Source organism: Capra hircus, chromosome 14 (assembly GCF_001704415.2).
Source record: "Capra hircus breed San Clemente chromosome 14, ASM170441v1, whole genome shotgun sequence".
Taxonomy (NCBI): domain Eukaryota; kingdom Metazoa; phylum Chordata; class Mammalia; order Artiodactyla; family Bovidae; genus Capra; species Capra hircus.
In genome coordinates, this window is record NC_030821.1 from 25,176,628 (window position 1) to 25,204,288 (window position 27,661).

At 40.0% G+C, this 27,661-nt stretch overlaps 1 protein-coding gene across 1 annotated transcript in view; it reads right to left on the minus strand.

The window, feature by feature from the left end:
• Nucleotides 1–16,115, minus strand: part of ANGPT1 (angiopoietin 1) — a 305,768-nt gene extending 289,653 nt beyond the window's left edge. The window contains exon 1 of the mRNA XM_005689163.3: nt 15,283–16,115. Within this exon, the coding sequence (XP_005689220.1) occupies nt 15,283–15,579 (297 nt within the window). The 5' untranslated portion in view covers nt 15,580–16,115. The remainder of the gene's footprint in view (nt 1–15,282) is intronic.

A 27,661-nucleotide genomic window follows, 5' to 3' on the forward strand; every position in this document is an offset into this window, starting at 1 on the left:
AAAGATAATCCATGGAGTGCTTCATTCTTTAGAAGCCTCTGTGATAAGGGAGGGGGTATATCTTTTGTACTTTTTGTAAAGAGATTTAAACGCTAAGAGGCCCTCCTTCTCTCAGACCATAGGGCTAGAACCAAAGGGGGTTTGGAACTTCCCAACTTCACAGCAAATGATAATCTTGTATTGAAATAAAAGGCAAGGATGACTCAGAATGTAATTAGGGTTGTGCATGTAAGCAAATGACACAATATAACTTGCGGTATTAAAAAAGAAGACAAGGCCCAGGAAAAGGCTGTTTCCACACAGAGACAAGGCATGCAGAATGAGAAGAAAAAACAAAACAAAACAAAAACTCCTCAGTTAATAAAATACAGCAAAGGGGATGATAAACCTCTGAATTTTGTAGCTGAGCATCCCACTTGTTGCTCCTCCCCATCTCATCATTTATAGAGTGGGAACACTTGCAACATTTATATCTAAAACAAATGACAGAGAAGAAAAGATTTCTAAATAGACTGAATGTAAAAGGCAGAGCTGGAGTCCCATTTCTAGTCCTGAAAATAGAATGCCTCTGATATTTTGTCAACATGCTTGTTAATGTCACAACAAGATGAAACAGGCACAGAGCACCCTGGCACCCAGACTTGTTCATTGTTTAACCAGAGGCTGCTGATTTGTTATTCAGGTGCTTTTTTATTTTTTAACATGTATTTGTTTTTGAAACATTTCTTTGTTCACATGAAGAAGGGCAGGGGCAAAAAAGACGTGAAATTTATCTACCTGTACTCTAAAATGTCATCTCACAGCATGTTCCAATACCAAGCCAAGAAATGGCTTAGACAGGATCCCTGCCAATTGGCAAAGGCCTGAAGATTACTTGGCTTCCTGCAGTGCCATCCTTTTCTCACACAGCAAACCTCACAATTTACTTTGCAATGGTTTCAATGTTAATACTACATTCCTTTTGAGATATAGAACAGGGCTCAGCAAACTTTTTTTTTTTTTTGTAAAGGCCTGGATATCAGATTTAAAGCTCCGTGGGCCTTCTGGACTCTATTGCAACCACTCAACTCTGCCTTTACACAAAGAAAGCAGCCATAGACAATACATAAGCAAATGGGTATGGCTCTGTTCCAATAAAACTTTATTTAAAAATAGGTGGACAGTTAAGGAATGGGTGCAGATGTATTCTAATAAAGTTTATTTACAAACATAGGTAGCAGGCAGAATTTAGGCCAAGGGCCAAAGTTTGCGGACTCATGTAATGGATTACGGAAACTCAGGACTAATTAAAATTTCTCCCATTAACATAGTTAGTAGGGAAATGTATAGAATATAGTTAAGCCTTATTTTCATACATATGTTTAATTTGAGTTGAAATTTGCCCATGGAATTCATTGATTTCTCTAGTCATTAAAAATAAATTATTCTTTCCAACTATGTTCCAGTCATTGTGCAAGAAAAGTAGATCTGCTATCAAAATAATATATAAAAAATTTAAAAAAAAAGAATTAGTGAGATTTTTTTTTTTTTTTTGGAATTCATGTTTAATAATTACAGGCACCGTGCCCCCCCTTCCCCCTGCCCAGGCAGCAGGGGTGGTGCAGGGGCTGGGGCATATGCCCCAAAATGAGAGATGTTGTGGGGAGGGAGGTGGGAGGGGGGTTCATGTTTGGGAACGCATGTAAGAATTAAAGATTTTAAAATTTAAAATAAATAAATAAATAAATAAATAAATAAATTAAAAAAAATAAAAATAAATAAAAAAAAAAAAGAATTAGTGAACAAAACAGGCACAGTCTCTACCTCACAGCACAGAGGGTCTGAGAGAATAGATATGCAAATATTTACTGAGGTCTACTATGTATCATGCACTCTTCTACCAGTAAAGGTATACTGTATGGAACAAGACAGACAAGGACCTCTGGTGGTGTTTACATGCTTAGTAGAGGCAGATGGAATAAATTTTGTGACAAACAATAAACAACAAAAGATCACAGTGGTAGATGCCATGAAGAAATTATAAATATAATGATAGAAAATCACTTAGCAGAGTGAGGAAAAGTGGTAGGTGATGGTGCTCAAAGAAGACTTTCAGAGAATATTTCTGAGCAAAGGGCTGAATGAAGAGAAAGAGCCATTTATGCCAAGATGTGGGGCAAGAATTTTTCTAGCTAGGCAAACAGCATGTAAAGTCCCTGAGACAGGAATGAGCTGGTCTGAGGGAGTTATAACAAGAAGGCTAAAGTCATCTGAGTGTCTGGAATGAGGGAAAGGTTTAATAACTGAGAAATCCAGAGAGGAGTGTGGGGCAGATCATATAGGACCTCATGGTAAAGAATCTGGATTCTTTTCTCACATAATGGAAAACTGTATGAGGATATTAAGGAAAAGAACAATACATTCTTATACACTTTACACTGAATCAAGAATTACATATGAGATGAGCGCTACTAAAAGCTCAATGTGAAATGATCAGGAGTAAGGAAGGGCTGCAGTTACCCATAGGAAAAAACCTATTTGCCCTGATCCCAAAACCTGAGATCCATCAGAGGAGACAGTTTGAGGGAAGGCTTGCTCCTTCTTGCAGAGACACTCAAAAGGCTGTATTATAGCTCCAAATGCCCAACTTCTGGGGCCCAGAAAGTCTGCATGCCTTCTTGGATCTTTCAGTTTTAAATATAACAATCAAAATCGAAGTATTCATTGAAAAGTTAATACAGAGCTCTATTTAGCTTGAAAATCAGGGGTTATTCTCAAACGAAGTTAGTGGAGAATTTTCTACAAGTGAGTTTAAAAGACAATTGTTATTCCTATTAACATTGCTCAGCAATTGACATTTTTTCTATCTCTACGTATAAATAATGGCTTCCCAGATGGCTCAACAGGTAAAGAATCTGCCTGCAATACAAGAGACACGGGAGACACAGGTTCGATCCCTGGGTCAGGAAGATCCCCTGGAGAAGGAAATGGTAACCCATCCAGTATTCTTGCCTGAAAAATCTCATGGACAGAGGAGCCTGGTGGGCTACAGCCAAAGGATCACAAAGAGTCGGACACAACCGAGTGACTAAGCACGTGCATAAATCATATATGCATATTTAATTCAAATTTAATAACAAATCTTTAAAAACATACTTGTTGACTGTCTGCTCATTTTACCCATTCTAGAAATCCCCTCACGTGCAAATAAGAAAGCACCCTCTCTGGTTTAGTATTGCACAGTCACCAGTCACTAAAACAATCCACACATGAGAAGTCAGTTCTAGTTACTTAGATTCACATGCGCATATATTATCCTGTATGCAATAAATGTTTGCCTATTAGTATGGAAGTATAAAGTTATTTTTCATCCCACAGGAAGATCTAGCTGACCCTCAAGTAACTTAGAAGCCAATTTTGGCATCAGAAAGCAGTTGCAAGTTCCCTTAACTTGCTTTATTTTATACCTAGCACCACCCACACACTTTAGCACTTGCTATTTTTTATTTTTACATTATGATGATAACAATACTATTATTCAGACATTTAACAGACACCTTGAAAATATAAAGGTGGATAAGGAGACATTCACTACACTCTGGGGACTCATAGTCTAAGTAGGCAAACAGCCCTCAAGACAAATAATGAAAACGACAACAGCTACACAACATGGAAATGCAGTACTAACATGATATGTACAATGTGATAATACTGGAGAACTCGGCCTTTGAGGGTAAGTAGAGTGTGGGTACATTTCATGGAGAAACTGGCAATAAAGCTGACTCTTGAAGAATAATTAAGAAGACAGATGGAGTCATAGAAGTTTTTAAGATCCTAGACCATTTGGCTAAATACAATTTGGATAATTAATACCATATAGCCTAGACTCAGTATCTTTTAATGTAATATTAGGACAAAAATGTTGCATGATGTAGTTGAAAGGGAGCAGAATTTGTCACGCCAAAATATGCCTTTTGGCATAAGGATTATTTCAGGCTGATTTTTTTTCTTTTTTTTTTTTTTTTTTTTTGTTGCAGGCTGATTATTTTTAAGAAACAGCAGACATAGGAAAAGCTCCAAAAACCAAGTAGAAATTAGCCTTCTAATTTACATTTACAAAGGAATTTACATTTACAAGAGAGATCTCCATTTGTAAGGATGTGGGCTTCCCAGGTGTCCTGGTAAAGAGCCCAGGCTACCAGTGCAGGAGATGCAAGAGACCTGGGTTTAATCCCTGGCTTGGGAAGATCCCCTGGAGAAGGGAATGGCTACTCACTCCAGTATTGTTGCCTGGAGAGTCCTGGAGAGTCCCATGGACAGAGGAGCAGTCCACAGGTCACAAAGAGTCAGACATGACTGAAGCAACTTAGCACACCTGCACACATACTCACTCTCTGTATCACAAGAGGAAGATGACTAAACCTCTAGCAACTCTATCAACAGAGGAGGCATGGATTTAAATCTTCATTACCCTGAAAACCTGGCTTGCCTGAGACATCTTTTGTGTTTAGCTGGAGACAGTATTTGAGGTCATTTTGGGGTGGGGGCGGGGGTTATTCAGGTTTACTGGCTGCAGGTATACATATTATTAAACTTCTGTTTGTTTTTCTCTTGTTAACATGTTTTTTACTATAGAGAGGCCTCAGTCATGAACCTGGAATGGTAGAGAAAGTATTCTTTTTCCTCTTCCACATGGTCCTTTAAGAGATAACTTAAAATATAGTTGGGAAAGTAAAGTATATACACAAAATGTTAATAGCACATAGTAAGTGCAGACTGCAATACAAAGACAATGCATTCATTTATTCAATCAACAAACATTTATTATCTATACTCTATGGAGGATCTCCTGGAGGAGGACATGGCAACCACTCCAGTATTCTTGCCAGGAGAACCCCCATAGACAGAGGAGCCTGGCGGGCTACAGTCCATGGGGTCACAGAGAGTCAGACACGACTGAGTGACTAAGCACACACACACACACACACACACGGATGATATACTACTCTAAGCCCTGGGGAAATGACACTGGACAAACACACAAGGAAGTCACGCTCTAGTAGATATTAATATGAGTTGATAGGTGTAATACAAGGGTTTTTTAAAAAAAGATTATCACCATCATTGCTGTGCTGTGCTTAGTCACTCAGTCTGAAGAATCAAAGCTACTCCATTTTGTAAGGTTCCGGGAAAAGAGCCTTTGGAAATCCCCTGACCTCACCCCACCACCTGTGAACCAATCAGAACCTTTGGCCAGCCCAGGAAATTTGAATCAAGCCCGGGAAAGGAGAACCAATCAGAACTCAACACCTAACCCTTCACCAGAAGGTGACCAATCAGACCCGGAGACTCCCGTTTTTCGAATTTTTTGCGCAATAATACCCTATATAAGCAATGTAACCCAGAGCTCAGGGCTCCTCCCTATAGCTGCTGCCTTGGTATCGGTGGTATCGGTGGGAGCCCCAGCTCGAGCTTGGTAATAAAAACTCTCTTGCGTTTGCATCAGATATCGGCTCCCTGATGGTCATTGGGAGATTTCTCGACTTGGACATAACATTTGAGGGCTCGTCCGGGATCTCCCACCGGCTCCACGGGAAGACCAATCTGGAGAGTCATCTGCAGCCGGTAAGCTTTTTTCTGTCTTTCTTTTCACTCCTGGTAGGGCCTGGTTTCTGAGACCTGTATACGACTCAGGCGGACACGCCAGAGAGTCACTGGTGGGGGTCGTTGGGAGACGTCCCCGACCCCGGCGTGGGGGGACGGAGTGCCCCTGTTCTCTGTAGATGATAGTGGGTCGCTCCCACTGAATGGCCGTCATCGTTCGGTTTTACCTCTGGACTCCTGGAGGTGTATTTCTCCTGTCTCTCTGTCTGTGTGGCTGTTCGTATTGTCTGTGTTAATTTACCAACATCTGACTGATCCAGGGACGATGGGGCAACGCCATTCTAGCCCCACACCTCTATCCTTGGTTACTGATAATTTTAAGGAAGTCAAGATGGCGCTCATGACCTCAGTATAGAAATTAAAAGGAATAAATTAATTATCTTCTGCAGTGCAGAATGGCCGACCTTCCATGTAGGCTGGCCCTCAGAAGGCACCTCTGACTTGGGAACTGTACACCGAGTCCGAGATATCATCTTCTGACCGCAGATCGGACACCCTGACCAAGTTCCCTTTGTCAGCACATGTGTCTCCTCGGACAGTTCATTTCCAAGTGTAAGACAAGAGCCCAGTTTCGGGCCCTGGAAGGGGTACCTCTTCCTGCAACAAATGGTGACTCTGGCGGGGACTCTTCTTCGCCGAGACTGACATCCTGACCACTCGGGGTACTCAGGGGCCAGCTTGCCTGTCAATGGACCAGACCCAGCGGCCGCAACTGGGACACTTTTGTCCCTGGTCTCCTCCTGACGCGGACAACTGGCCAGAGTGCCCCAACCGGTAAGGAACAAGAGACTTTATTGATCTCTCTCCCCTTCTCTCTCTATCTCCTCTCCTTAACCCTTCCTATCCTTCCCTGTTTTTCTAGTCTCCCAGTCCTGGACGCAGGAATCTGGTCGAAGGGCCCTCAGCCTGAGCTGAAGATTGGAGACTGATCACCTCCTCTTGGCAGAGAACTCGAATTCTGGTTCTGATTTCTGGTAGGGCCGAGTTCCAGTCTCCCTTCTCTGGAGGCCCAGGGGAAAGTCCCGTAACACCTGGGTATCTGTAGGTGGCAGGAGACGTCTGTAAGGCCACCCCTTTTGTCCCCCCTCTCCCGCCTCCTCTCCCTTCTTTTTCAACCTGGCTTCCTTTCCTTCCTTGAAATCTTTGATGTTAGTACTTGGATCTGAAGTTCTGTGTCTCTATAGGAGGTTTTCTGAGAGACTGTATTCTTGTATTTAAGGGCTTCTCTGGTGGAGCCGAGGTTAAAGCGTCTGCCTGCAATATGGGAGACCTGGGTTCGATCCCTAGGTCGAGAAGATCCCCTGGAAAAGGAAATTTTGCTTTGTCTGGCAACCATGTGGTTTAGACCTGCCGCCATTTTATTAAAACTTGATTTTCTTTCCCTGTGCCTTGAAACCAGGGCTCTCAGGAACACTTATCTAGACCATCTCTAACTCCTGACACTGAGGAAAAAGGAAAAAAAAAAGACTTGAAGCTATATCTTACACTGTGTCTGTCTAAATATGTCTTGGTAATATTCTTATATACGAGCTCTATTTATTTGGCTTATAAAAAGGTAAGCGCTTACAAATCAAGTAATTCTAAATTAAACAATAAATTCCAGGTTTATGTGAACTGGGAAATATTCAGTGTTAAATACCTGATATTAATGTTTGTTTGTTGACCTATTTAATATAGACATGTCTTAGAGTACTTAATGTTAAGTAAAATATTTTCATTGTACCTAGGTTTAATATGAGTTAAATATTATATCTGTTACAAGTTTGTCAACAAGAAAATTACCTCAAGTAAAAAAAAACTTCTAAAAAATGTAAATGAGATATGAGCTTATTTATATAAACTCTATTAAGAATAATTATTCTTTAAAAATATCCGTCTAAAATAGTCTCTCCAGACTGGTGTAACTTAAAATCTGACCAAATGTTCTAAACCCTTTTAATTGATCTCTTTGATAAAACTTCCTAAATAGAACTCTTTTGAAGTTCTTTTGATCTCTAGCTAACTTTGGGATGTTTCAGAGGGCCCCTGGAACATCCCAAAGAGAGATATTAAACTGTGCTTATTTGGTTGGTTAAATTACATGGAAAAGATTATCAGATGAGTAATAAATCCGCTCAGGTTATAATGTATGGTAAAATTACTAATACAGATATCCTAAAAATTATATGGAGTTTTTAACATTCTGATATGTCCTGGTATTTTAATGGAAAACCTGATGACTTCACAAAAGTTAGCAAAAGGACTGAATGAACCAGTGAATATGCTTATAACTTTTATGGTTTCTATCTGAAAAATTATGGGGTTGAAACTTATGTTTTCAGGGAGTAGGGGAAATCTTCCTCTCAAACTAATTATGACAATACTTTGGTAAAATTAAATGTTATAAACAAAACAATTATATTTTCTATCTGACTCCTCCAAAAATTGGAAGTTCTTAGGTTTCCAGTAAGTTTATCAAATGAGTTAGGAAGGTTATCTCACAGATACAAAAATCTCAAGAAATTTTTGAGACCTTAAAAAGGGAAGAATTCACCTAGATTTGTTAGGAAAAATCTGTGATAAGTCTTTGGTGTGAGTTTCCCAGCCCTGTTTTATTTTAAAAGTTCAGTCTGAGACTCTATAAATGTTTCAGCAAAATAAAAAGCCTATGATCAATTATGGTTATAAAAATCATCAGACCAAAATCAGTGAGAACAGACCTATTTTGCAAACAAACTAGCCTTAGTTTGGTTATATTTAATAAAAATAAGGGTAACTTTAAGGAGAAAAAGATATTTCAAAATGTTAAATACCAGTTTGTTAATGGAGGTCTGCATCTAGTAAGACTCATGTCTTAGATAGTTCTTTGCTGTTATGTGATGTTAATGTAAAATTTAATTGAATTCTTGAAGAACACCCTAAGTTTGTTTCTGAAGCTTATCTCAGTAATCTATCTTTGGATGAAGATCAGATGCCTCATGACCTACAACCAGAACTGGAAAAAGACATAATTTAAGGGACTGTCTCCAACATGGATGGAAGGACTCTTTTATCAGGAGAAACTACACTACACCAGGATGAGAAGATGACGACATCAGAGGTAGACAGTTTCCCCAAGATGCTGGACCTGATTCGTATGATCATTTATGTTTTCTTGACTTCTTAGACCTTTGCATATAAGTCAAATGCTTTTCTATCATAGGCCTGATCCTATGCTAATTTTAAAAATCAATCCAACTGTTGGGTTTGTGGCCAATTACCTGTGTCTAGTTCTGGGTTACCTTGGTAAATTTCTCTACTACCAGACTCTCACTGGTTGGCCCTGAGAAAATTTACTTTAAAAAAAATATTAAATCATACTAAAGATAATCAGTCTAGTGACACTAGAAAACTGGGCTATGTGCCTTATAGAAGGTGCCAATATATAATTACCCTGGAAGATAAAGATTCTACAGGGCAGACTAAGTCAGATAACCTGAAGATATACTGGGCTACATCTAATGGAAGTTCTTAACATAAGTCTTACTTGTGGCTTTACTAATACTGCTGGCTATGTTATTTGTATTTCACCTGTTTTACAAAATCGCTGTTTCTTACACTGTCAAATATGTTTGTGAGGCCTCTAATAGAATAATATATAGTCCCATATGACATGGATGATGGTAACAGTGTAACTCTAGATATGGCAAGAAGCAACAAGAGGGAATATTTTCCTGGACCAAAAAGCTAGTAAGACAGGTTGTCCAGAGAATTTTGGATACTGTTTTATGGCCTAGTCCAGTAACAGCACATTGAGTGGCCTGTCAACAGAATCTTTGCCAAACCTGAGAATGGACATTCTCAGCACCATGGGATAAAATGGTCATACAGTGCCCCCCTCATAATCATGGTCAAGTTTATGAGCAAAAAGGGGCTCTGCCAACTGAAAACTGACACTCGCCATCTGCATCTACAAAGATTAAATCATGGCCGCTGCAACTGCTGACTTTCAACGCCCCTGAAAGGAGTTCAGGGTGAAAATCAGGAATGAGGCACTCTGTGCTCTGGGAAAAACTGGCAGAACAGGCCTTCAGATAGTTAGATCTTTTCAGGAGAAGATTTTATGAGTCCCAATTCTTGCATCTTCTCATACCTAGAGAAACACTGACGTCATTAACGGTGAAATCTGCTTTGGCTATTAAAGAAAAGTTTACAATTAAAAGTCAAAATAGAGTAGCTATGGTTCAGATATCCTGAGAAATAACTAGGTGATGCTATGGGTGTACTTTCAGATTAGACCTTGTATTGCTAAACACTTGAGTTTTCTGAGTCGTGTCAGGCTTGGATGCCACCATTTTCAAAACAATGTCTGCTGGAAGCTAGTAACCTTACTTTTTATAAAACTAGGCAACTGGCTACATGGTTACAAGTCTCCCTGAAGTGCCAGGTCCAGACTGGGTTTCAGGCCTATTCTTCTAAAAAGAAATGAGATTGATTTTGTCTATTAATTTCCAGTTATCACTCCTACAACTACTTCTAATTGGGTCTGTTACACCAAAATGGCAGACCAAGAGATTAGGATTTTAATCATACAAGACTCAGATCTAGAACTTGGAACTCAGAAATACTTCCAATTCAGTGTCTATACTCCAAGCTGGGGCAGTCCTATGCCCCATTTTGACAGAAAGTTATCACAATCATAGTTGCCTAGTTCCCTAAAATTAAAACTGAGCAGGACTCTGTGGGGATCTGGAGTACAGATCTGTTCTGTGTTCTCCATTTCTTATCTGTAGGATATAGACTTTGTTCAGCCTCCTTGACCTTCCTGAATTCCAAAGCTTGGTTTCAAACAATTGCTAATCAGGGAAGGGAGGGGATGCAAAAACAGAAACAATCAAAGGTTGGTACAGCCTCCAGACAGAGTCCTGGTTCCTACTCAAAGAAATATGCATAACAATGTCTTTGAGCCCCCACCCAGGTGGAAGATGGTAACTTCAGACTGAACACAAGATTCCTGGAGCACAGCTCTGTTGCCTCACCACCAACCAATCAGAAGCAGTCACAAACACTGCAACCCTCACCCCAAATGTTGCCTTCTGTTTCCAGGACCAGAGATGACCATCCTGTTAGGTCTCCTGTTTGGCCCTTGTCTATTTCATCTCTGAGAGGGGCCAACTAAATTGCTGTTACTACGAGGGTGGAAGTTGGTTTCAGATGTGGAACACCCCAACTTAGATCAGGTAGAGAGAGAGACTTCTGCTCTATTAGGCAGGCCTACGCCCATGCACAGCAGGAAGAAGTTACAGAAAAAAGAGACCTCCGCCCCAATTCCCAAGAAGTATCTTGAGTATGAAGTCTCTCAGGGGGGCCTATGTGCTGTGTTAGGGGAAGAATGTTGTTTTTATGTAAATCACTCGGGGGTAGTTAGGCAGTCCCTGGCCAAGATAAGAGAAGGGCTGAGTCAGAGAAAAAGAGAAAGAAAAATATCTCAAACCTGGTTTGAATCCTGGTTCAATTCATCCCCCTGGTTTGCAACTCTCATATCCTCCTTGGTGGGGCCCCTGATTATCTTGTTACTGCTACTCACCCTCAGGCCATGCTTACTAAACTAACTAGTGGTCTTCATTAAAAGCCGCATCAACGCGGTGCAGCTCATGGTACTCAGATCCCAATATGCGGCCCTACCAACGGTCCCCTTAGCAGGAGACAATATAGAGCTGACCTCAGACCCATGATTGGGTCTGTTCCTGAATCCTAGAGAAGTGGGGAATGAAGAATCAAAGCTACTCCATTTTGTAAGATTCCGGGAAAAGAGCCTTTGGAAATCCCCTGACCTCACCCCACCACCTGTGAACCAATCAGAACCCTTGGCCAGCCCAGGAAATTCGAATCAAGCCCGGGAAAGGAGAACCAATCAGAACTCAACACCTAACCCTTCACCAGAAGGTGACCAATCAGACCCAGAGACTCCCATTTTTTGAATTTTTCACGTGATAATACAGTATATAAGTAATGTAACCCAGAGCTCAGGGCTCCTCCCTATAGCTGCTGCGTCGGTATTGGTGGGAGCCCCAGCTCAAGCTTGGTAATAAAAACTCTCTTGCTTTTGCATTGGATATCGGCTCCCTGGGGTTGAACTCAGGTCTCCCGCATTGCAGACAGATTTTTTACCATCTGAGCCACTAGGGAAGCCCTTGCTATCATTAATGTTTCAGATAACTGTATGCTAAATCCTAATTCTCTGAAGCAAAGAATACAATATTCAAGTAGAGAATGTTGTTAGTCAAAAAGTGCTATCAAAAAAAAACTACCCAAGCACTTCATTAAAAGTTTCATTTATTAATATTCTGATGACAATTCATAACTGCATTTTATACTAACAATCAATACATTAATTTTAGCTAGTGTGAAATAGTATAGTAGATAGATCTTTGCTCTCTGTTACAAGGCATGTTTTTAACTCAATTTATTTATACTTTCAATCAAAAAAAAAGAAAAGACACTATTTGGCAAAGGCAAACAGACTGTCTAAGCATTCTCCCAATACACTTTAAATACACGTATTTGTGAACTTGGGGTATATGAGAGAAAGAAAACAACAGTTCAAGAAGCACAGGATGTGGAATAGACATTCAACAATAGAGATTTCTGTGTCATAGGAAAGTAAAAAGGAATCACAAAAAAAAAAAGTGGCAAAGATACAAAGGCCTTTTGTACTTACGTTTACTATCCTAAGATCTGGTCACTCTCACGTATTAGTATGGTTTGTTAATAATTCTGAAAAGAGCTATATGGCAGAAGACAGACAAACCTAGACAGACAACCCAGGAGTTCATCCAATAAAAGTGTGACTTTTGAACATTTATGTATATTGCTTTTACTGATTTAAAAGTAAGGATGATGCTACAAACCTATCTCATGTTGGTGTTAATCAACAAGTTATCATGGAAAGCTAATCTCCAAGAACTAAATCTGTCACATCAAGAGACCAGTAACGTAACAGTTCCGGCACTTATGATGACCAATACATTCTATGCCCCACTGCCCACCTTGCCTCTCTTCTTGTTCAGTTACAAGACCAGAAAAGTTGAAGAATGAGATTGGAAAGTGTAAGTTTCATATATTGACTTATAGTGACAGCCAGTCTCTTGTGAATATTCAAAAGAATCCAGTTTACCAAACATCAAGCAGGGTAACAGATTAACATAAATTATCATTAAGTTGCTGCTAGCATTGATAACATACATTTTGCATAAAAAAAATTCCCAATAGTGATGACATGAGCTGCATAATAATCACGTGTTTGATTAATTATACTGTTGAATAAATGGATGAATTACTTACACTGATAGCCTCAGTTTCTGCAGTGCATTACTTCTGATCCTAATACAATTACTGGGAATCAAAATAGAAGTAGTACAAATTACAGCATTAAGTATACCAAATGGCTACAATAAAAAAGATTTCCATTTGAATTATCAAAATAAATACATTGCATGAAACTTAGAACTTGAAGTATAGAAAACTTCTAATTAAGGGAAACTTACGAGAGCCTTTAGCAAGTTCTTTGCTGAATGCATTTATTTGGTTTCTTGATCCTCCAACCAATTGCATTAACAATGACAAAAGATATGCAAATTCAAATGGACAATTGTCAAGCCAAACTGCTCTGACTCAAACTAACAGAGACATTGTCAGCATACATTCTGCTTGATTCATGCTAGCAAGGGTCAATTTCACCAAAAAACATGTTCATAGTTATGCTTGGCTATAATCTGAAAAGTACGCCATAATCTTGACCAAAAATAATACAAACAAAAATCAAATGTATTTCAAACATTAACATATGAAGCATGTGCATGATTTAAACCCAGTAGAATCATGTCTTTATCCTGTTACTGTTAAATAACTGCACAATAACAATAAAAATATGCATTTTCATGCTTAAATCATCATTTGGATTGTATATTTTAAGCAAACAAAATATTACATTTTTGGTAGAATAACTCACTGAAGACAATTTGGAACTAAATTTCCCTCTCCACCTTCCTCAATGACTCCAGACTAATTTATAATGGTTAAATTCTCATTTAAAACTATATGAACAGTATATTGAGAATAGTAATAAGCTATTCAACCAAATTCATTTGTTCATGATGGAAATAAGTTTTGTGAAAGGAAAAAAAAATCCTATTATAAACTGCTGCTGTAATTAGTGCCTGAAATTTAAGCTACATTTAATTAGTGCCTGAAATTTAAGCCATGTTATCAAAAGACTTCAGAATTGTTTGTTTTCTATTATTTTGCCTATCAATGTATTTTTTTCACCTGTAACCTACAATAGGAAGATCAACTAAAATTCCAAGGTTGGAATAAAACTACTAAGGTTTAGTTAACTTGTCAAATAAAATAACAGTGATCTTAGTTCAGTCCCTAGTGGACAAAAGTAAAATAACTATTACTTGGCATGATTCAGCAGGAGGTGATCTAAGTGAGTGTGACCACACAGGAACAAAAAAGAGCATTTGTCCTTTCCCTATCTTTTATCTTCTTAAAGGGTTTGTTCTGTTAACAGACTAACATAAAGAAGACTAGACTGCCTGTGTTCCTACCCTACACATCAAGTGAATTTTTAGCAAAGATCCCTGGGGGAGAAGCTTTCCACAAGTGGGACACTGACATTGTCACCCTTCCAGTGACACATTTGAACACACTTGTTATCTGCTGCTTACTTGTTACACAATTAAACACAGAGCAAAGAGGGAAGGAATTGCAGAAAGTGTGTTATTTTTCACTGGCATATTTTCAACAAAAACTTTAAAATGGTTTATAGAGAAATAACTAAATATGATGCTTGATTTTTATAAATTGGAATTAAATGCATACTCAACATTAACATTTATCTGGATCCCCACATTGCACTGTGTGTGACTATAATGTCTTGAGGAAAGAGGCACTTTAGGGACATAGCAAAATCTACATGTCGTGTTCAGCCCAAATCTGCAGGTGCATGTCTTTTCACAGTGGGCAAACAACTTCTTCCTGATGAGTTCACATTCAAATATATTTTCCTGATTTTTTTCTCAAGGACAGAAGAAATATATGACAGAAATCAGTCCTTTACTATTCTACTACTTGCTGAAACTGTTTCCTTTACATACTTATTCAATTTCTTCAATCAAATATCATACTTTGTATTTATCCACATTTTATATTAACTTTACTAGACGTTGAAAAATAAGTATCTGGTGATGACTTTCTGTCCTAGCTGCACAAAATTTCAGGGTGTAAAATTTATTTGATCCTAATAGTACTGTTGTTATTATTTAATTTTTTCACCAACTTACTCAAGACATACACGTTTGGTTTTTTTTTTTTTAAGTTGGGCTTTGACAGAAAAACTCAAGCTGGATTTTAAATAAGAGAAAACCAAAAATGTCACAAAATGTGCCAGTGTTAGGCACACAAATGGGGTGCCACCATACTTTCAGAGGCACAAGACTACAAAATCTTGGCTCACCCCTTTAAGTCATAGGGAGAGAGCCGTCTTGCATTTGCAAACACTGCCCCCCTGGAGCAAAAGGTAAACACACAAATGGCCCCCTAAGGAACTCTTAAGTTAGTTGCAGCGGGAGAACAGAAAAGGCTCCGTGCAATTAGAAACTGAAAGCGTTCACTTACTTTTTGCAGCCACTGAGTATAATTTTCCATCACATGCTCCAGATGTTGAAGTTTCTGGGAAGAGAAATCCTGTTCCACGTGTGGAGCATCTCTCTGCAGAGCGTTTGTGTTGTACTGGTCTGTCGTACTCTCACGACAGTTACCGTCGTGTTCTGGAAGAATGAAAGTGTAGGCACACTGCCCATGTTGAATCCGGTAATATCTTCTCCCACCGTTTTCTGGACTTCGGCGCTGGTTGCTGCACCCTATGTGAGTCAGAATAGCAGCGAGGAAAGCAAAGGAAAGGAAAACTGTCATTGTACTGCCGGCACTCTCTCCGTGCCTCTCGCAAAACTCGCTCCTTTCTTCTGACCTTTAAACTAGTTCTTTATTTCAGGTAAAACTGCTTGTTTGTTTGACTTTTCCCTTTCAAAGAAAGTTTTGTAGAAGAATCACAGAAAACTAGCCATTTTTAGCTTTGTTCTAAAATCGTATTTTTTTTTAATTTCACCGTAATGATAGTTTCCTTAGTTAAAAACTTGAGATATTTATTGCATAGTAGCTGAGATTTATTGTTTCCTCTCGGTGTAACCGTTCAGCGTAGAGCCTGCCTGAGTCAGCTGCGTGTACATATTCTAGACCCTTTCCTCTACCCTATCTGCTGCAGATCTGCTATTTTCTCCCAGACCTCAGTGAGTTTTATTAAGGTTGCACATCCAAGCCAAGCTGGAAGCAGGCAGCCTTTCACAAGATGACTTGACAAGAATGCATGAGGGTGCCCCTATGCTAAGGATTGCTGATGGCTTGAAGCGAAGCGGCTGGATCGTCTTACACATTGGCTAGATGCGCATGACCTCGATCGTGTATGGCCCTCCCGCCCCTTCCGCAGACAATTGCCTTGAGCCTTTAGCAGATTCACTGAAAATCAATAAATAGAGCAGTCCACCTTAATACACTTTTGGTGTGTATGCTGACCTACTAAAATCCAGCAAACTAGAAGTATGTCTTTAAAGTTTTACTTAATTGGGGAACCTGAAGAAGAAAACTGGCACAGTTTCCAAGAAAATTATTTTTTATAGTGGATGATGAATCTGTACAATTATTACTTTTTTAAAAAAATAATTCTTTACTCTGGGGAAAAAGACATTAAAACCATTTTTAGAGATGGCATTTATTCACTTAGAATTTCAGGAAATTATCAGGAAGGGTCAAATTAGCAAAACATTTCACAATGTCACTCAAAGGAATATAGCATATGCATATTAAGTAGAATAATTTTAGTATTTTCTGAGATATAAATTTTAAATAAAACTGGCTCCCGAGTCAGAATGCAGCCCTGTGTGTTCTGTGTACATAAATTGAGCAACTTCCTTACAAAAACACTGTGGTTACCATTTAAGACAGTGGCCTGAGAATTATTAATTCCTGTGGTACATCCCAATCATATATTTCACAAGAACCTCTTTGGTACTGCTATGGCTATCTTTAATGCTGGTACGGAAGTTCTACATAAATTCTCCCGTGGCTGCACAGGAAAACTATCTGAGAACAAACAGATCAGGTGTGTTAACGAGACAGCATAGAGCTGTATGGGAGAAATCTCTGCTTCTATTAAGTACGAATAAAAAGTATCAGAAGATCATTTCTTAAATGTATGGTGTAAACATTTGAACAAACATTTGAACATAAAGAACAGGTGATAATTACAGAATTAATTTTATAGCACTGAGATCTTTACTAGCTCTGTGTGGAAAACATGAATTATAAGCAGAGGCTTTCACCAAGAACTGGGAGGGATTTTGGGGAATGGAGTTTCCCAACTGCAATCATGGTGTAAAAACAGAAGCCACAGATGTTGACTCTCATGTCCTGGAATGGAGGCAGAAGGCAGTAGATGAAAAGTGGTAAGGGTTAGAGACTGATGTGTGGAAAGAAGCTAAAGGAGAGTGCAAAACAAATTTCAGAAATAATGTGATTTACTTGGGGGGAAACTGTGCCAAGATTTATCAGTCCTTTCCACACAAAATAACAAATTTCTGAACTGACAGATACAGGAGCGAGTAATACCAAACATAGCAAGAGTCTTTGAACCGCCTTTGCGGCCTCTTCCTGATATTGCCTTGTCTCCTTGTTGGTTATGTTACTCATATGCCATAATAAGAATGACACTTGCTAAGAACTTACTATACACACAATCTTATTTAACTATCCCAACAAACCAAAGTCAGGAATATTACCTTTGACTCTATTTTTATCAATAGGAAAACTGAATCAAAGTAAGGCTAATCAGTCACAAGTCACACAGCCAGCAAACAACGGTGCCAATATGTGAACTCTAGCCAACTGATTCCAACCCTATGCTTCAAACCCCACACCAGCCAAAGGATTTCCAAAAGGGCTCCAGCTGCACTGATTCACAGTTATAAAGCAGGTTAAGTGATCCTACTTAGAAGAAAAAAAACTGATTAAATCCATTTTATACTACTAAGGTGGTTTAATCCTTTTCTGTGCCCCCCAAAAACAAACATACAAAGTGATACATAACCCATGAAATTGAGTTTTTAAGGGCCCACAGGGACAAAGTGCACCAGCAGAGCACAACTTGTCTGAGAACATTTTCCAACATTATGGGCTTCAAAAATTATCCCTGGAAGGAAAAGAGTCCAAAACCAACACCTATAAGTGCTTCATTAAGAACTAAATACAGTCAAATATCGGCAGAAGATACACAAAGAAGTAGTGAGGTGTCTATTAAGGTGCTTCTATGTTTTGTATCAGCCAGAATTGTTAAAAATTTGCTCTTCCGTGTGTGTATGTCTGTCTGAGTGTATCTACATGTGTTTGTTCACTTAAATTTTTATAATCTGAACAAATGAAAAGAAGGGATGTACAACTTCCTGAAGGAAAAGTAGACAACTAAGAAAAGTAAAAAAAAAAAATTAAAGGAAGAGACAGAGAAAAAGTAAGAGAGTGATTTATTTGTAGAAAAATAAGCAAACAAACAAAAAAACCATAACACTGAAAGCACTGATGTCAATCCAGAAAAAAAAAAAAAGTTTAGAATCAATTTCAAGCAACTTGAAAACACAGGAACATGCAAAATTGGACTTGCATTTTGGGACTTCAGCTGAGCAGACCCTGGGTGCATTAGAAGATCCTAATGACATGCCATAAAGACCATAGTTTTGGGGGACTTAATCTAACTCGTAGCAATACTATTTTTTGTTGCTGAACATATTCAGAAATGATGCAATTTACAAGACTTTAGAATTTAAGAGGTAACATGAAACCCAGCCCCATTTTTTCACTTCCACTCAAAAAAGTTTTAAGTGTTCTAAAGAATAGTTATATTAAATTGAATACTGAAGGAGCTTATCTTAAAAGTCGTATATCTTTTATTTGCGTGACTGGAACTCTGGAATAGGGAGGTATATGCTTTAAGATTCAATCTCATATTTACAATAGTCCCAGGAAATGTTAGGCTCATCCAGAACTTTCCAGTGGGACAGGGAACATCACTTACATGGGGAATTGATGGTCCTAAATCTGTCCTAAGGACAAGTCTTTACTACTTCTTTTGTGACACTTTAATTTCTCCAGGCATAATAATTGGCTTTCTCCAATGTATTTCAATAACCTTCTCTTCTTGTTTCCATGGCACTTCTCACACTGCTTTCTATTATTTCTTTTTTGGTCTGTATCCCCTCTAGCTGTGAGCTCATAAAGTCATCTCCTCATTGCCATCATTGATTCGCCAGTGCTTACTATCTCTTTTAATTGAAGGAATGAAAAAACTAAAGAAATGAGTGATTGAACTGATTAATTACTTAGTATCTAACTACTACATGGCTGACCACATCTGCTGTATTTACTGCATGAGTTTGCCTACAGTCAGGATGAAACCAAAGTTATTTTAAAGAATGAGTTAGGCATAAGAATATGATACAATAATAATGCATAACATTTGTAATCCTTAAAAATTAATTTCCTCTTTTAATATCTATAGCACTCCCATAATTACACATTTTATTACCATTTTGCAGATAAGAAAATTACAGTATATAGAGGTTAACTGCCCAGGATCTATGATCTCCTTTGCAGCAGAATAGCAATTTGATCCTCAGTCCATCTAATACCAGAACCCATACTCACATTCCTCTGAACTATAATGTCTCCAGCAATATCTGAGTACTAGGAAATGGAGAGAAAACATTTCTTAAATTTAGGGGACAGAAGAAGCGTGGCTTCTATAGTTAAGAGAGGACTCTTCCTCTTCCTACCCACAGCCTTCATGAATTCATGTTATAGTTTTCCAAAACAGAGCTAATTTAACCTAGGGTGCACCAATATAGTTGTGTCATCTGCTAACAAATACCCAGTCTGATTGTTCCGGCTGTATCTTGAGTCCATTCTTAATGACCAGTTCTGTTATATATCATGATTATCATGCTCTAAAACAAAATTATTTCTCAAAACACCATGAAAAACTCTTTCAGTATTCATAGGACTCCTGTGACAGCAAAAAGAATAGGAAAGCATTATTCCTCCTTGCATACTAAGCACAAAATCATTCAGCACATGTTCTATGACTATATTCTATATTCTGTGTGCTCAGTTGCTAAAGTCATGTCCAACACTTTGCAAACCCATGGACTGTAGCCCACCAGATTCCATGGAATTTTCGTGGAATTTTCTAGGCAAGAATACTGGAGTGGGTTTCCATTTCCTCCTCCAGGGGATCTTCCCAAGCCAGGGATAGAACCAGCATCTCCTGCATTGGCAGGTGGATTCTTTACCACTGAGCCCCCGGGAAGGACATTCTATATCCTAAGGGTACCATACTCTGTGGCTCTGATCTTGCACTTTACGGCTCAAGAATATCAGCAGGGCTATGATACTGGCAGCTATGTCTACAAGGAGAGCACCTGGATGAAACTCTTGGAGTCAAGAGCCAAGATCACTTCAGGTGACTGTGTCGGCATCAGGCCTATTCACAACAGATGGAAAAACCACAAGGGGCTAAACAGAAAAAAAAAAAAAAAAAAAAAAAGATGGAGAATATCACCTGAGGATTGACAGCACTTTGTAAGAACATGTGAAATGTCAGTTGGGGACTTTCAAACCAATAGAAAAGTCTTTGCAAAGAGGTGAGAACATTGCAGTGGGTAGGGGTGAGGAAGACACTGCAGTGGTGGAGACCTATAGATAGGTGAAGAAATAAAAATTATTACATACATATTCCTTGCCTTCAACTATGGAAAATACTATGGAGATTCCTTAAAAAACTGTGACTAAATCTACCATATGACCCAACCATCCTACTACTTGGCATACACTCTGAGAAAACCGAAACTGAAAAGATACATGCATCCCAATGTTCACTGCAGCACCATTTACAATAACTAGGACAGGGAAGCAACCTAGATGTCCATCAACAGATGAATGGATAAAGAAGTTGTGGTACATATATATAATAAAATATTATTCAGCCATAAAAAGGAATCCATTTGAGTCAGTGCAAATGATGCAGATCAACCTAGAATGCATCATACAGAGTGAAGTAAGTCAGAAAGAGAAAACCAAATATCGTATATTAATGCATATATATGGAATCTAGAAAGATAGTACTGGTGAACCTATTTGCAGGTCAGCAATGGAGATGCAGACATAGAGTACAGACTTACAGACACGGCAGGGTGGGCAGGAAGGAAAGGGTGGGGCTAACAGAAAGAGTAGCATGGAAACATATATACTAACATATGTAAAATAGATAGCTAATGGGAGTTTGCTGTACGACTCGGGGAACTCAAACCCAGGCTCTGTGACAACCTAGAGGGGTGTGGGATGGGGTGGGATGGGGCAGGGAGGTTCAAGAGGGAGTGGACATATGTATACCTATAACTGATCCATGTTAATGTATGACAGAAACCAAGACAATATTGTAATTATCCTTCAATTAAAAAAATTAATAGAGAAAAATATATCCCCTGCCTTCTAATGAGAAAAGTTCCTGATAACTGGTGGGTGCGCTTCTTGCTAAATCAGTTTGTAACTGCAGCTATGAGACAGAATTTATTTTTTCTACCAAGGAAAGGAGAGAGAAGACTCAAGGAAAGATTTGGAAATGGAGGACTGGAGCTAAAGAGGTTTAGAGAAGAGTCAAAAGAAAGAGGATACATGTGGCTGTGTGGCTATCAGAATCTTGGAGAGAGATAACAAGTAGGGAGATTTGGAGGGAAACAGTGTTTTCCTGTGAGGGGAAAAAAAAATCTCATCATTTTCAGTAACATATATGCTTTGGGGCAAGTGACTTCTTTAGGGTGAGTGAGAAGAATCACTGGTCCTTGCTGCATATATAGAAATAACTAACCTCTGGGTTTCTTAGATTGTTAATGTTGACCCAAGGACTTATTTCCTATTGGTCTTTAACATTAGATTAGAGCCTCCCTAGATCTATATCTGTCTTTTTGATCACTCTATACCTTTTTCCTGGCACACAGAAAGCAACTGACAAATATCTGTGATACAGTTGACTGTCTCACTGACTCATTCACTTTCATTCATGATGATGGGATCTGAATACACAGAAGAATGACCCTTCCCTGGCGGTTTTCATGCACTGATCTTGCCTAGCAACCCCCCTCACCCACCCCACCCAAACTTCACTTTCTGGAGAGCCACATACTACATAAGAGACTCAGAGTCTGTAGATTTCAAGCAAATCCCAGAAGTGGCAGTGGAATAGTATCTAACAATCCTGGCCACTCATGGTCATTGCTGTGGTGGAGGAACCATTCAAGAAACACTGCAGAAATAGTTTCCAGTGTGAGGTTACTTGTTAACTCTACAACAGAGATAACTTCTATAAGGACCCAAGTCAGAAAAGTAAACAAACAGCTGGAGACTGTAGCAAGTAAAAATACAGATGCCAACATTCCCCTCATACCAGAATGGAGAAAGATTTCCATTGAATACCCAGTGAAATGAGATCTTATTACAGGAAAAAGCATATAAACCACTTTCATTTACTGTCTCCTTCTTTCTTTGTTTTACCCTATAGAATACTTGATTCCTCAGTTCAGTTCAGTTCAGTCGCTCAGTCGTGTCCGACTCTTTGCGACCCCATGAATCACAGCATGCCAGGCCTCAGTGTCCATCACCATCTCCAGGAGTTCACTCAGACTCGCGTCAATCAAGTCCGTGATGCCATCCAGCCATCTCATCCTGGGTCGACCCCTTCTCCTCCTGCCCCCAATCTCTCTCAGCATCAGAGTCTTTTCCAATGAGTCAACTCTTCACATGAGGTGGCCAAAGTACTGGAGTTTCAGCTTTAGCATCATTCCTTCCAAAGAACACCCAGGACTGATCTCCTTCAGAATGGACTGGTTGGATCTCCTTGCAGTCCAAGGGACCCTCAAGAGTCTTCTCCAACACCACAGTTCAAACGCATCAATTCTTCAGCGCTCAGCCTTCTTCACAGTCCAACTCTCACATCCATACATGACCACAGGAAAAACCATAGCCTTGACTAGACGGACTTTAGTCGGTAATGTCTCTGCTTTTGAATATACTATCTAGGTTGGTCATAACTTTTCTTCCAAGGAGTAAGCGTCTTTTACTTTCATGGCTGCAGTCACCATCTGCAGTGATTTTGGAGCCCCCCAAAACAAAGTCTGACACTGTTTCCAAAGTTTCCCCATCTATTTGCCATGAAGCGATGGGACCAGATGCCATGATCTTCATTTTCTGAATGTTGAGCTTTAAGCCAACTTTTTCACTCTCCTCTTTCACTTTCATCAAGAGGCTTTTTAGCTCCTCTTCAATTTCTGCCATAAGGGTGGTGTCATCTGCATATCTGAGGTGATTGATATTTCTCCTGGCAGTCTTGATTCCAGCTTGTTCTTCTTCCAGTCCAGCGTTTCTCATGATGGACTCTGCATAGAAGTCAAATAAGCAGGGTGACAATATAAAGCCTTGACGTACTCCTTTTCCTATTTGGAACCAGTCTGTTGTTCCATGTCCAGTTCTAACTGTTGCTTCCTGACCTGCATACAGATTTCTCAAGAGGCAGGTTAGGTGGTCTGGCATTCCCATCTCTTTCAGAATTTTCCACACTTTATTGTGATGTACACACACAAAGGCTTTGGCATAGTCAATCAAGCAGAAATAGATGTTTCTCAGGAACTCTCTTGCTTTTTCCGTGATCCAGAGGATGTTGGCAATTTGATCTCTGGTTCCTCTGCCTTTTCTAAAACCAGCTTGAACATCAGGGAGTGCACGGTTCACGTATTGCTGAAGCCTGGCTTGGAGAATTTTGAGCATTACTTTACTAGCATGTGAGATGAGTGCAACTGTGCGGTAGTTTGAGCATTCTTTGGCATTGCCTTTCTTGGGGATTGGAATGAAAACTGACCTTTTCCAGTCCTGTGGCCACTGCTGAGTTTTCCAAATTTGCTGGCATATTGAGTGCAGCACTTTCACAGCATCATCTTTCAGGATTTGAAACAGCTCAACTGGAATTCCATCACCTCCACTAGCTTTGTTCGTAGTGATGCTTTCTAAGGCCCACTTGACTTCACACTCCAAGATGTCTGGCTCTAGATGAGTGATCACATCATCATGATTATCTGGGTCATGAAGATCTTTTTTGTACAGTTCTTCCATGTATTCTTGCTACCTCTTCTTAATATCTTCTGCTTCTGCTAGGTCCAGAGCATTTCTGTCCTTTATCGAGCCCATCTTTGCATGAAATGTTCCCTTGGTATCTCTAATTTCCTTGAAGAGATCGCTAGTCTTTCCCATTCTGTTCTTTTCCTCTATTTCTTTGCACTGATCTCTGAAAAAGGCTTTCTTATCTCTTCTTGCTATTCTTTGGAACTCTGCATTCAGATGCTTATATCTTTCCTTTTCTCCTTTGCTTTTCGCCTCTCTTCTTTTCACAGCCATTTGTAAGGCCTCCCCAGATAGCCATTTTGCTTTTTTGCATTTCTTTTCCATGAGGATGGTCCTTATCCCTGTCTCCTGTACAATGTCACGAACCTCATTCCATACTTCATCAGGCACTCTATCAGATCTAGACCGTTAAATCTATTTCTCTCGTCCACTGTATAATTATAAGGGATTTGATTTAGGTCATACCTGAGTGGTCTAGCGGTTTTCCCTACTTTCTTCAATTTAAGTCTGAATTTGGCAATAAGGAGTTCATGATCTGAGCCACAGTCAGCTCCTGGTCTTGTTTTTGTTGACTGTATAGAGCTTCTCCATCTTTGGCTCCAAAGAATATAATCAATCTGATTTCGGTGTTGACCATCTGGTGATGTCCACGTGTAGAGTCTTCTCTTGTGTTGTTGGAAGAGGGTGTTTGCTATGACCAGTGCATTTTCTTGGCAAAACTCTATTAGTCTTTGCCCTGCTTCATTCCGCATTCCAAGGCCAAATTTGCCTGTTACTCCAGGTGTTTCTTGACTTCTACTTTTGCATTCCAGTCCCCTAGAATGAAAAGGACATCTTTTTTGGGTGTTAGTTCTGAAAGGTCTTGTAGGTCTTCATAAAACCGTTCAACTTCAGTTTCTTCAGCATTACTGGTTGGGGCATAGACTTGGATAACTGTGATATTGAATGGTTTGCCTTGGAGACGAACAGAGATCATTCTGTCGTTTTTGAGATTCCATCCAAGTACTGCATTTCGGACTGTTTCATTGACCATGATGGCTACTCCATTTCTTCTGAGGGATTCCTGCCTGCAGTAGTAGATGTAATGGTCATCTGAGTTAAATTCACCCATTCCAGTCCATTTTAGTTCGCTGATTCCTAGAATGTCAACGTTTACCCTTGCCATCTCGTTTGACCACTTCCAATTTGCCTTGATTCATGGACCTGACATTCCAGGTTCCTATGCAATATTGCTCTTTACAGCATCGAATCTTGCTTCTATCACCAGTCACATCCACAACTGGGTATTGTTTTTGCTTTGGCTCCATCCCTTCCTTCTTTCTGGAGTGATTTCTCCACTGATCTCCAGTAGCATATTGGGCACCTACTGACCTGGGGAGTTCCTCTTTTGGTATCCTATCATTTTGCCTTTTCCTACTGTTCATGGGGTTCTCAACGCAAGAATACTTCAGTGGCTTGCCATTCCCTTCTCCAGTGGACCACATACTGTCAGGCCTCTCCACCATGACCGATCCATCTTGGGTTGCCTCGCAGGCATGGCTTGGTTTCATTGAGTTAGACAAGGCTGTGGTCCTAGTGTGATTAGATTGACTAGTTTTCTGTGAGTATGGTTTCAGTGCGTCTGCCCTCTGATGCCCTCTTACAACACCTACCATCTTACTAGGGTTTCTCTTACCTTGGGCATGGGGTATCTTTTCACGGCTGCTCCAGCAAAGCACAGCCACTGTTCCTTACCTTGGACGGGGGGTATCTCCTTACCACCACCGTTCCTGACCTTCAAAGTGAGATAGCTCCTCTAGGCCCTCCTGTGCCGCCACCACTCTTCGGGTTGCTCCTCCTGGCCGCCGGCTCTGGCCTCGGGCTCCGGGTGGCTCCTCAAGGTCACCGTCCCTGGCCTAGGGCACGAGGTGGCTTCTGGCCGCCCCTGATCTCTGACTCCGGGTGTCTGCCTGCAGCCGCCTGCAGCTAGGGAGCCGGCCCGCAGCCGCCTGCGCCTAGGGAGCCGGCCCGCAGCCGCCTGCGCCTAGGGAGCCCGCCCGCAGCCGCCTGCGCCTAGGGAGCCGGCCCGCAGCCGCCTGCGCCTAGGGAGCCGGCCCGCAGCCGCCTGCGCCTAGGGAGCCGGCCCGCAGCCGCCTGCGCCTAGGGAGCCCGCCCGCAGCCGCCTGCGCCTAGGGAGCCCGCCCGCAGCCGCCTGCGCCTAGGGAGCCCGCCCGCAGTCGCCTGCGTTTGATTCCTACATGAGAGAAAAACACAAAGGTCTTTCTGTCTTATCTTTTCCAAACTCAGGAACAAGTATGTATTTTATAAGTTCTCAGAAACTAAGAAATAGCGTGTATTTGAAATGAATGGCTGAAATCACCATTTGAAGACTCCTACATCCAAGGGCTGTTGGACTGTGGCTGGCTAATCCATGCAGCCAAGGCTGATAAATTCCATCCACCAAGCAGTGACTTGAAGATACAGGACTTTTTGTGATTTTGTATTTGCCATTAGAGAGTTGTGACAACCTCTACCCATCACAGATAGAGAAAAAAAAAAAGGTTCAATCACTTATTTCAGGTAAATAAGATCCCTGAACTTTTCTGTAATCTATCATTCTTTGATTTTTAGTCTTCCATTCATACTTTGTGTTAATCTAATCATTTCTTTTTTCTCCTACCAAGTTGGATGAATTGTTCCATAGAAGTTAAGGTAGGAGACAGATTGCTTTATTTTTGTTTTTGAATATTTCTTTTTTTTGCTGTTAAACAAGATTGGATTGCATTGGGTAAGATGTTTAATTAGCCTAAACTCAATGTCCTCATCCATCAAATAAGGATAATAATATAGTACAACTTGTATAAGGTAGATGTGAAGGCTTCCTAGGTGGCGCTAGTGGAAAAGAATCTACCTGCCAATGCAGGAGACACGAGACAGGGTTTGATCCCTGTTGAAAAGATACACTGGAGGGGGAAATAGCAACCCACTTCAGTATTCTTGCCTGGGAAATCCCATGGACAGAGAAGCCTGACAGGTTATAGCCCACAAGATTACAAAGAGTCAGACATGAGTGAGCACATGTATGCATGTGGAAAATTAAGATAATGCATACAAAGTACCGAGCAAAGTGTCTAGAGCCTATCTAGCGCTCTAAATATTAGGTCTTGTTGTTTCTAAGTGTGAGTTCTCTTTCTTGCATTCAAAAATGTTCCTGTTTTTAAACTTGCTTAATTAAATCCTACAACCTAACTTCACCCCCTATCATTTCATCTTAATTCTTTAAAATCGCTTCTGTGTTGGTTTAGTCACTAAGTCACATTCGACTCTTGTAACCCCATGGACTGCAGCCTGCCAGGCTCCTCTGTCCATGGGATTCACCAGGCAAGAATACTGGAGTGGGTTGCCATTTCCTTCTCCAGGCGATCTTCCCGACCCAGGAATTGAACCCAGGTCTCCTGCATTACAGGCAGATTCTTTACCAACTGAGCTACAGGGAAGCCCAATTAATTTCATCCCTTATCATTTCAACTTAATTGTTTAAAATCATTTCTGAATGTCTTAAAAATCAGAATATTTAAGAGGTACACTTTAATACAGGTTGGTGATCATGTTTAAAATGATAGTTCATATAAACAGCTCTGGTTTCCTTGAGGGCAGCAACTTCAATGTTCTTCCTCAATGCCACATGATGTGCACCTGAAGCAGTTAAGCAATGGACACAAAACAGGTGCTCAATAAATATTTGTTA